Here is a 12,064-nt window from a genome sequence, read left to right as displayed (position 1 = left end):
AAAGCTTTGCCGCGGTAGACAATCAGCTGATTATCTACAGCACAGACAAAACCACCAGGATTTAACAATTGTGTCTTTTCCACCAAAAACTTTTCAGTTGGCGTATTGTCAAAATCTGGAAACATGATGCATCGACTTCTTAACTTATTTATAGTTTTGATTCTTCCAGAAAAATGAACGTTAGTCAATGATGAGAACATACAAACTGTTCACCAAAACATCTGTTTGATTGTGATGTTATGTTCTGTTAAATTGACCAAAAACTCACTTTTACATCCATTTCTTTGTATTTCATTCTTTTTCTGGTAAATCATCTAAATATATTGTGAATGCCATCATAATTTGTTACAATATTGAGGAAATCAAACAAAAGTTAAAAGTGCAGATATGTTATTTATTTCATGCATTTTGATTAGACGTGGTGGTGTTCATAAAAACAGCCAACCAAATAATGATAGGGGTTGAATAAATAAAAATAGAATGAAAATATTGTTTGTAAATGATTACTAAGTGCATCTCAGAAAGAATGAGTTGTACAACAGCTTTAGACTCTTCATGCAGTGCAAATACATGAAACAAAATTTTTTATTTTTCCTAAAAGGTAATATTTCTTGTTCCATAGAACTGATTTCTGAACATTTGAGTTGTTTTTTTATTTATATGAATGAATGATGATTGGTAATTATTACAGCGATCCTGCTAATTCTAATTTATCGCATACAAATGTAACAAACGCATGTAAGACTGTGAGGCAATGTCCAAAAAAATAGACAGAAAAGAAAAATAAGCGAGGTTTTGGACATCAAGTAATTTATAAGCCCTTAAATTGCGTGATAAAACGGGCGTATTTATGTTATCTACTTTCCATACCAGCGAATTTATATGCACAAGAAAGAGAAATAATGAAACCTGAGAACTTGTACCTAAACCATAATACATGGTTGATTATAACTCTTTGATGGGTGTTATCGACGAGTGTGATATGATTATTGCCATTAAATACATCAGCAGATCTATAAAATGGAACAAGAAGTACTTTTTTATTGGCTAGACACAGTTTATTGGAATTCTTATTGCTTATACCAGCACAAAATGAGAAAAAATATTTCTACAGCTGCTTTTCATCTTAAATTAATGCGATAAATTTTACGAGAATGCCATAAAGATGATGCTAGACAAAGTTCACTTAAATTAGCGGATAAATATCCACTGAGGTTCATGGATATACACGTCCCATTTACACTAGCGAGAGAACGAAATGAAAAAATGATTGAGAAAGCGTATTGCTTGTACTAGAAATGATGTCCGACGACAGACACATTACCAATGCAAGGTAAGGCTTTGTGCATTTCTGTATATTTTCAAATTTCAAAACAAAATTACGTTACTAAATTATATTTTCCGATTGCATTGTTCGGTAATTTTTAAATCATTCCCGTTTTACGGGCGATTATACTCGCTCTGAGTAAGTTATTGCGACACTAAGCGCATGATAGGCGATTAAAGTTGTTTCGCAAGTGTGCACTTGTGGCGCAGCAGATTATTCAACTGGAATAGCTCACCGGAGAATGTGTTCGTGGCGAAAAGGTTAAATAACAATTTAATTACTGGAAAATAATAAATATCACAAACATGGTACTCTACCAATCTAGTTACTCCAATTGTCGATGTGATGACAAAATCTAAATGCACAATTAAAGATGCTGTATACATTCTTGGCTACGACCTTTACGTTAACAATAAAAAACGAGAAAATTATTTTATTCGAAACACTTTAAATACTCTTGTACTCTTATGTCATCCTTTCCACAAGGTGTCCAGATACCTGTTCGGTTGAACATGAAACCGTGCCCGCATTTCCAACAATAGTTATTATGTGGTTTAAACTTTTTTTCTACTCCTTCATCACGCTTTTCATCGCTATTATCCGGCTGTAATCGCTTCCAAACCATTTGACCGATCATATTTTCTGGGCGTAAGCATCCTAAGCATCTTTTATAATTCCCTTTATTTTCGTTGCAATCACCTATAACAAAGCTTTTTTCGTCCAACCCAAAAATGCGTTTGTCAGCCACAATACTAGTCGTTGGTATATCATCGTTTTCTGGAAGCGGATCCAATAAGGGATGCAAAAAATCGTTTTTCTTCGCTTTATTGTCATTATTCGGAAACATAACGGATTTCAGATCATCGACTCGAGCCAGCGGCTCGTTATTCATAAACCGAATAAGTGAACTGTTCCTCGATTCAAAAAAAAAGATCAAATTTGTTACCATATGCTTGCAATCTCTCAATATTCTGAACAACTCGTCGAAACGTTCGATGGATACGTATCTAATCTCTTTTGTTTCTGATAAATTAGATGCTAAATATTTTTCGGCATCAAGCATGCCAATTTTTAATGACTCAAAATATAAATAATGATTCTGCTCCAGAACTGAAGTGTTTAGAGATATTAAATGTATAACTGACAGGAACTTCAAAGATTCGTGCATTATGGTAAAAAAATTTTCCACCTCAACCCTGATACCAGCAAAATCGGTCCATATGAAAAATCGTGCTGAATTTGCTTTTAAATTCGCATAACATTCTTCAAAAGTCTTTGACTCTGTGTCAGATTTAGATGCAAAGACATTCTTAATCAGGGCTCGCAAAATATTTAGGCGAGAATCGGATGGTTTAAATTTGGACACTTCACAAAGCGTATCATACCAAGAAAAGACCAAACGATAGTACTGTTGGAATTGTAAAGTTGTCATTTTCAGCGAATCGTACACCTCATCCGTCTCTTCCGTGCTTCTCAGGTACGATTTACTAATTTGCACGAATTTTATGGCACAATTCGTAATGTTGTCGGATTTTGGATTATTGTGAGCACAAAGTATAAATGTGCACCAACCGAATAGTTCGTAGCAATGAAAATCCATAACAAGGATTTTTCGTGTACTTTTTATACTTTTAGATGCGATGATCCGTAATTAGAAGACTTCCATAAATAACGAAATTGATCAGCGATGACAGTTTAAATTTAGCACGTTATGTCTAAACAAAACCATTCTATTGATTCGTATCACCTTAAAAGAATAGAAGGTAGCACGGTCATGTCTTCAAATCATTACGCTTTATGTCTCCAAGGCGGACACCACGCGCCAAACGATAATGTCCTCACTTTCAAACAACAAACCATCCAAACCACGTAACCCTACCGGCATATTCATGTAATCAAACATTACGTTTACCTTTTGTGCACGTCCTTATACGTGATTGAGCGTAAAAATCTCATATCTCTACTTTTCCTTTTTAGCGCTTCTTCCCTTGTGAGAGCACATCTATTCATAAGCGAGCATTTCTTCGCACGCTTACTGCAGCTCGTCTCCCACAATGTTTTAGTGCCGTTTTGTTCATTTTTTACCGTCATTTTTGATAGCAAAATTGGTACGAATGATAACTAGAGCAATGAGCCTCACTTCTTTCTATTATCATTATCAAAAATTTACCTCGCACCATATCTCATCAATTTCTATAAATTTAGTGCAACATTTCGTTTTTTACGATGAGAGAGATGTATTTGAAGCAATTCCTTCGTCTAACGCAGGAACAGGCCAAGATTTACGATCCATGCAAACATGCGGTATTATGTATTTTAATAAACCGCACGTCATGTTACACAAATACGGACCAATAAAACTCAAAGGAATAAAACATGTAATTTGTACGATTGAACCAGAAAATAGTTTGATGCATCATCTTCCATGCTCTGCAAACCAAAAACAAGTAATCGATCCCGTTGAATCACAAAAACGTGTTTGGTCGGATGAATTCGTGCGAAGCTGTGGATCAACGCTTTTTCATGTAAAAACCTTGGCACACTCTCAACAAGCGGACAATATCAAGCGCAGTTTTTATCGTCTACGAACCGAGAAGTGCTATAATTACGGTTGTTATATCAGAAAGCTCCATGAGCACGCGATAAAGGTAGCGAATGAACGAACCTCAATGTCAAAAACTAGGTCATCTCTGATTGACATGTGATCACAGCAATCAGATTATAGCAGTGCTATCGCTGCTCTGCAGGCAAAAATGTGCTCAAATCGTATAAATAACGGTTTTAAAGGGCTGTGCAACCACACCAGAAAACATGCCCAAACAGAAAAACAAACCTGTGCTAAAAACACGGCCACTTCACCCATCTGATCAATTAAAAAATCAATCCTTTAATAGAAGAATCCAAGCACCTTACCACCCGTTCCCTGGTTGATGCACTCCCTGTGATCAATAATTCCCTTAGAGGTCGTAAGTATCAAATGTCCAAACTGCCTTGCAGGCAGGATACTCTGCCTGTACCCCTCAATCTCATCTATCCTCACGTCATACCTAGGACACACAGCTCCGCACTTGTTCAGCCGCCCGTTCAGCGATACAACGACCTTTCCCACCCTGTGATCGTTTATGTATGTTATCTCGTCGATGTACCCGTATTGCTGCATGACGTTGAGGAAGTTGCGTACTACCGAGTTGATGTTGCGTATTATCACTTGGCGTGCTTGACTTTGATTCGCGTTGTTTATGGTCGTGCATGCCTGTGCCAGTTTGCTTGACATTTTGAGGGGTGCGGAAGAAAAAAAAATTTACATTTTTTAGGACAGGCACCAAGCGATTGTCGCTCGATCAAACGAAATTTTATGAATGAAGGCCGGCAGGTTGGCACAGATGTAAATAAATGTATTTTAAGGGCGCATCACCGGTATGATGATCTTGTCTTACAGGATCACCACATCAGAACTGATCCTTCACTTTGTCTTCGTCTCATGTTTACTTCATCTTTACCTTTTTCTTCGTCTCCTGTTTACTTCATCTTCACTTTGTCTTCGTCTCCTGTTTACTTCATCTTTACCTTTTTCTTCATCTTCACTTTGTCTTCGTCTCCTGTTTACTTCATCTTCACTTTGTCTTCATCTTCACTTTTTCTTCCTCCCTTCCCATCCTTACTTTTCTTCCTCCCTTCCCATCCTTACTTTTCTTCCTCCCTTCCCATCCTTACTTTTCTTTCTCCCTTCCCATCCTTACTTTTCTTCCTCCCTTCCCATCCCTACATTTTTCTTCATCTCTTATCATTCTCACACATCCCGACCTTCCTCCCCATTATTCTTCAACCCCATCATTCCCCTCAGCCCCCATACCAAAACAGACATGGACTTTTCATCAGACGACGATTTCATAGCAGCCGTGGTAGAACACAACGCAAAACACTCAAAAACAGGCATTCCTCATAACATAAGCGAGTCATCAGATATTATAGATCAATTCTTTGATTCTAGTGATGTAAGAGAGCACACGAATAAAAATGTACTTGGAAGTGAGGTAAACAGTATCAATGGAGGAGTGAGGGGCGATGGTGTGGATGGGAAGGGCTGCACGAATGGGATGAAAATTGTGAATGGACAGGTGAGGACTAACCGTGTAGGGGGTGTCAGCAATGTTAGGGGTGCGAGTCCTTTAAAAAACAGTACAGCGATGCATAATAGCACAGCAATGCATGGTAATGCAAAAATAAATGTAAATCATCTAACGCATAATAGCACAGCAGCAATCACAAATTGCATGAACAGGATCAGCAGCACGGATGAAAAGGCAGGAGCAGACACAGCAACCAATAAAAGTAAAAAAACCACACACAAAACGGTTAATGCCCCACAGCACGCCACAGGACAGCCAGATAGAACGGAAGGAGCGCTCAACAAAAATAAAAACGTGCCATCAATGCATGAACGCATGAACGACGATCATTCGCTCTTCAATCTCGAATTTACGTACGATGACTTGGAATGCGTGAGCGCGTCCACCGATCTTGAAGAGGTGGGATATAAAAGCGCACGTGAGCCTGGCGTGAAAGAGACCGGACAGCGTGTTGTACAAAAGGAGCGTGGTGATGGCAGTAAAGCTGTGATGAAGGGGTGTGATCAGGATATAAAACGAAAGCAGGGTGGTAGCGCGGAAGATACGGTGGAACAGCGGAAAGCCGTGCACCGCGTGTTGGATAGATCGGTGTGTGCTGATGAGCATAGCATGAGTGATTTTGAAGAGAAGGACATCGAGGAAATTAAAATCAAGAAGATAAAAGGGGACAGTACGTGCATAAATGAGATAATTGAGGAAATGTCGGACGATGTGATTGAATCGTGGGTGTATCGGAAGGGTGTCTATGACCGTGGTGTAGATGAGGTGGGAATTAACGAAGGGATTGAGGGCGTTGTCAAAGGAAATGGTGCAGGAGTTAACGAAGTGATTAAGGGCGGGATCAACGAAGTGATTGATGACAGGATCAACGAAGGGATTGATGACAGGATCGGTAGGGGCACTAGCAGTACTATTGGTAAGAGCACTAGCAATGATGAAAAGGTTGGTAGCACCGATTGCAACACCGTTAGCATTCTCAGCAACACAATGACCGGTACGAGTACGTTCTACGATCAGTTCAACGATGCTATTCCTGATACCGTTCAAAGCACTGATAACATCCTGTACAGAACACTAACAGAGATATTCAAGCTCAAGAGCTTCAGACCAAATCAGGAGGAGATCATCAACGCTGTTCTTGACGAGAAGGACGTATTCGTTCTGATGCCTACGGGTGGTGGAAAGTCCCTGTGCTACTTCTTGCCTGCCCTTCTCACCGACAGAGTAACAGTGGTGATAAGTCCTTTGCTCTCGCTCATAGAGGACCAGATACAGGAATTGCTACGGCTCAACATCTCATCGCTTACGCTCAACAGCGGTATGACGGTGAAGGAGAGGAATGTAGTGTTTAGGGTGTTGCGGGAGGGTTTACGGGTAGGTAACGTGCGCAAACGTGTAAAAATACTGTTCCTCACGCCTGAGACACTCGTACAATCACATGCCCTGCAGGGCATCCTCAAGGGCAACATCGCACGGGTGGTAATCGATGAGGCGCACTGCGTGTCACACTGGGGAAACGATTTCAGACCGGACTACAAAAAACTGAAGATGGTCAAGGACATGTTCGGGTGCACCATCATGGCACTCACAGCAACCGCTACCAAACGGGTCGAGTACGACGTAAAAGGCTGTCTGTTCGGTGCTGATAGGCCGCTCTCATCCGATCAGCACGTGCTCACCTTCAGGTCATCGTTCAACCGCAAGAACCTGAAATACATCGTGCTGCACAAGAAAAAAGACACGATAAGCCAAATCGTATCGTTCATAAACACGTACTATCCCTCATCACCAGGCATAATCTACGTGATAAGCAAGAGGGAGGCTGAGGAGGTGAGTTACAAGCTGAACAACCACATAACAAGCATGTACTACCATGCAGGTCTTACGAAAAAGGAAAGGAACAAAATACAGCGAGAATGGACAAACGATAAGATACGGGTGATCGTAGCAACCGTAGCATTTGGCATGGGCATAAATAAGCGGGACGTACGGTACGTCATACATTACAGCATACCGTACTCGTTGGAGAACTACTACCAGGAGACAGGTCGTGCAGGAAGGGATGGTCTTGAGAGCATGTGCATTTTGTTCTACTCGTACGGTGATAAGAGCAGATTGAACAACCTCCTGAAAAGAGAGACGGACCGTGATAACCTGAACAGAGTGATAGAATACTGCGAGAACATCACGGAATGCAGAAGAAAGCAGATACTGCAGTATTTTAACGAGCGACTGACTGAGAGGTGCACAGGCTGTGATAACTGCAACAAGACGGGCAAAACAAAGCAAATTGATTGCACGGAACATGCACAAATCGTAGCAAAGCTCGTGCGTGAGAATGAAAGGCTCTCACTTACGCACATAGTTAATGTGCTCAGAGGATCGAAGAGTAAAGCGGTTGATGGTTACCGTGAGAGTGCGTATTACGGCGTGTTAAGGGATGTTAAGCGAGGACAAGTTGAGAGGATTGTTAGGATGATGATTGGTAAGGGTATGCTGAAAGAGGTGCATGTTAAGAATAGGATGGGGTATGTTAATGGGTATTTGGTGGTTGGGGCTGTGAAGGTAAGTGGGAAGGTTATGATTGATGATGTTGAGTAGGAGGGGTGCTGATGTTGAGTAGGAGGGGTGCTGATGTTGAGTAGAAGGGGTGCTGATGTTGAATAGAAGGGGTGCTGATGTTGAGTAGAAGGGGTGCTGATGTTGAGTAGGAGGGGTGCTGATGTGAGCATGCTGTCATGGTAGCGTAGTTACTTACGTATTTCCTTGTAGTACCGCAGCCGTTTAACTTTCCACAGCGCTTTAAAGCAATTAAGAAATAAAACGTACGAACAGATGCAGAAATACGTGCAACACAACGAGTGCAAATTAATGGTACGATTTATTTACTGCGGTACGTGCCGTACGCTTAGTTGTAATGCTGTGTGTGCACCGTGGTACGCCTATTCGTAGTAATCTCTCCATCCATCACGCACACCATGGTGTGCATTATGAAACACCCATGCACTATGCCTAATACTAGGGTGGTACGAAAAGTACGTGTAGTACGCTTTGTTAGCAAAGCTGCCCACACGGTGCACGTGCGAGTTATGGTTCCTCTTCACCTCATCCTTGAAGTAATTCAGGTCAGTCACTTTTATTTGCGAGTTCCTTTCGTGTCTTTCTATTTTTTTTTGCTTTTTTAGCGATTTGAGAGATTGAAATGCTACGCGGTTGTTATTGTGTGCTTTTGAGGAGTACTTAGCGATGTGCTCCGTAGAATCTTCTTCTCTTGGTTTTAGTTCTGCATCACCATCAAAGAGTGCATTAGAATTGGTGCTGGTACCTCCATCCTTACCTCCATCCTTACCTCCATCCTTACCCCCATCCTTACCCCCATCCTTACCATCTTCACCCTCCTCCATCTGTCTAACCGATAAGTTCTTCTCTTTCATCTCATTCTTGCTCACCACATCTTCATCATGCACCTCAAAGCGCTTGCTCATTACCACCAGTACGTAAAATAGCATATCATTTCCAATGCTTCATCAATTATAGCTCTGGTCAAAACACGTGGTGCTAATTTATGATTGTGTGCCACTTGTGATGTGCATGCAGTGCTTTAGCGAGAAGTGTTTTGGTTGTGCAATGATGAGTGGTTCATTTTGTAAGGGATTGTTCTATTGGTGCGGTACCGGTAGAACACAGCACTGTGGTGCTTGTTACAATTATGCATTACCTTAGCGATTATACACCAACAGATTGATTGTTACGATTGGTTGCCTTTATGAAATGAACGGTAGCACGGAATAGAACGGTGCTTAGAAATGAAATGCTTGGCACGTACTGAAAAGATGTTGGTGCTGTACGCTTTTATTGCGTGCATGTACTGCGGTACCGTATATTAAGAACGGTATGCTTAAGAATGTACGTACCGTACCGTTTATTATTCCTTGCGTATTACTCAGCCATTCTCTGCACCTTTACCGTTAATACGTGCAATAAATCATTTCTTAGTGTTTGTCTTTACGTATTATTTACATTTATTTGTATGTTTATTTGGTATATTTATATGGTATGTTTATTTGGTATATTTATATGGTATGTTTATATGGTATGTTTATTTGGTATGTTATTCCTCCTCTCTTCACTCTTCTCTTCACTCTTCTCTTCACCCTCCTCTTCACTCCTCTCTTCACTCCTCTCTTCACCCTCCTCTTCACCCTCCTCTTCACTCCTCTCTTCACTCCTCTCCTCTTCACTCCTCTTCACTCCTCTCTTCACTCCTCTTCACTCCTCTCCTCTTCACCCTCCTCTTCACTCCTCTTCACTCCTCTCTCCACTTCCCCCCTACTCCTCATCCTATAAAAAGTAAAAATCTCATCACCCCCACATCTTCGAAGCTGTACCGTTAACACAGGTCAACAGTCATAAAGCATGTACACATCAACCACACAATCACAAACAAGTTTGTGATATGTGACACATTTTGTATTAAATTGTATTTTTTAGCTATCGGTTCGTGCCTTGCATGTTAAAATTGATGATGTTGCTTTACGTTGGTATGTTGATGTGCATTGGTAAGGAGGGTGCGGGTAAGGGTGAGAAGTTGAAGGGGGATGGTAAAATTGGTAAGATGAGCTTGGTTAGTGATAAATCGGTTGATAGGATGGATACGGAGGGTTTGTTGCACAGGATTAATGATGTGGTGAAGGAGTATGAGAGTTTTAGGAGTAATGTTTTGGATAAGTAGTGTGGAGGTAGTGTGGGTGGAAGGGGAGGGATTATCAATATCTTGGGCAGGTTGTGCGATTGGGGACGTACTCAGAATTACAAGGGATGTGTGGCAGCGAGCGTAGTTTAAATAAAATTTATGTGACCGGTTTAACGTGCATGAACTGCGCGGTGCAGCAGTTTTACGCTGATGAAGCGGTTCACGTGGTAGCGCAGCACCGCGTGAACTAGGAATGGTAAAGCGGTGCGGATGCAAAAATAAATTGTGGTCATTTGGCTGCGGGTACGTGGCGGGGGTGCAAGAATGGCATACGCTACGCGCATTGTTTTGATCGTGGAGGAGCACCTCGTACGTTTGATGGATGAGCGTGTTGGGGGCGTCATGGTCTGCCCGTTGTGTTGATTCCACGGCGTAACCACCGGCCCGGCCAAACACAGCGCTGAAGTACCAAAATTTAACAATTTTTTTATTTCCTACCGATCTCACACACCACAACGCCCCATCCTCTAATTACACCCAGCTGCCTTTGCTCCGTGTCCGTTGGCACCCGCCATTTGCAGCACATCGTGCACCTCACAGCACAACGTTGTTGTTCGCTATTGCCCTCAGATCGTACAGCTTGTCCCTCAGCTTGTCCTCATTGAGGTTCAAACACGGCTTAAGCCTTTGATCCCACCTTTCATTATCGTGCGATGAATCATCGTACGCATCGTACGGCCTGTCATACGACCGCCTATCATAATCACGGTCATCGTAGTCGCGCCTGTCGTAATCCTGCGGCTCGTAATCATCCCGTGTGCCATCGCCACGCCGCCTTACCCTTGGCCGCCTTCTGTACGGCCTGTCACGGCCCCGCCTCGGATACTCATCGTCGTACGCATCGTCGTTGTACCGCGGCCCTCTTCGCCGCCCGCCACGTCTGCACCGCTCGATGTAATCTCGCACCACCTGCTCGTCCTTCTTACTGATCCACTTGAAGAACTGGCCGGGCTTGTTGCTGAACGTGTCGCAGTCCACCTCTGTCAGGTACTTCATGTTCTTTTCGGTGGTCATGCACCGGTTGCCGACTCTCAGCTTTACCATGTCGCGTGGAACGGTCACCAGCGAGAACTGCTGGTTCCACCCGCCATGCTTCTTGAACAGGATCAGATCGTAGTTGCTGCGTGAGGAGTCGAGCGCGTTGCCGTTCTCATCCTCCAAAAAGACTGCGCCTGACTCGGTCTCCACCATCCTGAACGCAGGCGGCATGTGGTCGTACTCAACGAACACGAGGGCATCCTGCTTGTGCTGGTAGTCGAGGAATTTGCGCTCGTCAACCGAGTAGATGTATCCCTCCTCGGTGAGCGGTTCGCATGCGATAAGGCAGAGGCGGAAGAGCACGAGGATGCGGACCGATAGCTTGATGGCAGCAGGGATTGCTTTGCATAAATGCGGCGTGATATAGGACGGGAATAAATCGCAAACAGGCGCTCTGATGGTTAACATGCGGGTGTGTGTGTGATGTTTTTTGTATTTGGTGGTGATGGCTAAAACATCTTTGTTTGGGAAGTGTTTTGAAAGGAATTGCGTGTCGATCGCCTCTGAGAGCGATGAACAGCGTCATAACACGTGGCAGCATCGTACCTGGCGTACGGCCCGTGCTGCGCAGCCTTTTCGATCCCTGCTCAAGCAAATTTGGTGCCGCTCATCACACGAACCCGGGCACATCGGTGAGAAATGGGTGCATAGCCGCTGGTACGATGATGTGTACGTGTGGTAATCAGGCATGCGATTGGTGCGGTTGTAGCGGGTGTTTAATTTGCGGGCTTTTTGCAGCAGGAGAAGGGATGAGGTGAGGGATGAGGAGATGAGGAGATGAGGAGATGAGGAAATGAGGAGATGAGGAGAATAAAT

General features: G+C 42.8%; 7 protein-coding genes across 7 annotated transcripts; 3 read left to right on the top strand and 4 right to left on the bottom strand.

The window, feature by feature from the left end:
• Window positions 1-1,760: 1,760 nt before the first annotated feature.
• On the bottom strand, window positions 1,761-2,927 carry VCUG_02381 (uncharacterized protein; the record flags this gene model as incomplete). The annotated part of the gene is made up of 1 exon (XM_008077199.1): window positions 1,761-2,927. The coding sequence occupies one exon, from the start codon at window positions 2,925-2,927 to the stop codon at window positions 1,761-1,763; it is 1,167 nt and encodes a 388-aa protein (XP_008075390.1).
• Window positions 2,928-3,456: 529 nt separating this feature from the next.
• VCUG_02380 (uncharacterized protein) lies at window positions 3,457-4,032 on the top strand (the record flags this gene model as incomplete). Its single annotated transcript, XM_008077198.1, has 1 exon — window positions 3,457-4,032. The coding sequence occupies one exon, from the start codon at window positions 3,457-3,459 to the stop codon at window positions 4,030-4,032; it is 576 nt and encodes a 191-aa protein (XP_008075389.1).
• A 182-nt stretch (window positions 4,033-4,214) lies between these two features.
• Window positions 4,215-4,601, bottom strand: VCUG_02379 (uncharacterized protein; the record flags this gene model as incomplete). Its single annotated transcript, XM_008077197.1, has 1 exon — window positions 4,215-4,601. The coding sequence occupies one exon, from the start codon at window positions 4,599-4,601 to the stop codon at window positions 4,215-4,217; it is 387 nt and encodes a 128-aa protein (XP_008075388.1).
• Window positions 4,602-5,147: 546 nt separating this feature from the next.
• On the top strand, window positions 5,148-8,149 carry VCUG_02378 (RecQ family ATP-dependent DNA helicase). The gene has a single exon (XM_008077196.1). The coding sequence runs from the start codon at window positions 5,191-5,193 to the stop codon at window positions 8,056-8,058; it is 2,868 nt and encodes a 955-aa protein (XP_008075387.1). The 5' UTR covers window positions 5,148-5,190; the 3' UTR covers window positions 8,059-8,149.
• A 10-nt stretch (window positions 8,150-8,159) lies between these two features.
• On the top strand, window positions 8,160-10,318 carry VCUG_02376 (uncharacterized protein). The gene has a single exon (XM_008077194.1). It carries the CDS (start codon window positions 9,362-9,364, stop codon window positions 9,809-9,811), a length of 450 nt encoding a protein of 149 aa, XP_008075385.1. The 5' UTR covers window positions 8,160-9,361; the 3' UTR covers window positions 9,812-10,318.
• On the bottom strand, window positions 8,331-9,103 carry VCUG_02377 (uncharacterized protein). Its single transcript, XM_008077195.1, has one exon. The coding sequence runs from the start codon at window positions 8,964-8,966 to the stop codon at window positions 8,400-8,402; it is 567 nt and encodes a 188-aa protein (XP_008075386.1). The 5' UTR covers window positions 8,967-9,103; the 3' UTR covers window positions 8,331-8,399.
• Window positions 10,319-10,624: 306 nt separating the features above from the next.
• On the bottom strand, window positions 10,625-11,982 carry VCUG_02375 (uncharacterized protein). Its single transcript, XM_008077193.1, has one exon. The coding sequence runs from the start codon at window positions 11,654-11,656 to the stop codon at window positions 10,745-10,747; it is 912 nt and encodes a 303-aa protein (XP_008075384.1). The 5' UTR covers window positions 11,657-11,982; the 3' UTR covers window positions 10,625-10,744.
• Between the last annotated feature and the right edge of the window lie 82 nt (window positions 11,983-12,064).

This window comes from Vavraia culicis (genome assembly GCF_000192795.1).
Source record: "Vavraia culicis subsp. floridensis unplaced genomic scaffold supercont1.58, whole genome shotgun sequence".
Classification (NCBI taxonomy): Eukaryota; Fungi; Microsporidia; family Pleistophoridae; genus Vavraia; species Vavraia culicis.
This window is presented reverse-complemented; position numbering and strand designations above follow the sequence as displayed.

What these genes read in the sequence shown, in the direction of transcription:
- VCUG_02378 (XM_008077196.1), top strand. Translation starts at nt 5,191, where the DNA reads ATGGACTTTTCATCAGACGACGATTTCATAGCAGCCGTGGTAGAACAC.
- VCUG_02377 (XM_008077195.1), bottom strand. Translation starts at nt 8,966, where the DNA reads ATGCTATTTTACGTACTGGTGGTAATGAGCAAGCGCTTTGAGGTGCAT.
- VCUG_02376 (XM_008077194.1), top strand. Translation starts at nt 9,362, where the DNA reads ATGTACGTACCGTACCGTTTATTATTCCTTGCGTATTACTCAGCCATT.
- VCUG_02375 (XM_008077193.1), bottom strand. Translation starts at nt 11,656, where the DNA reads ATGTTAACCATCAGAGCGCCTGTTTGCGATTTATTCCCGTCCTATATC.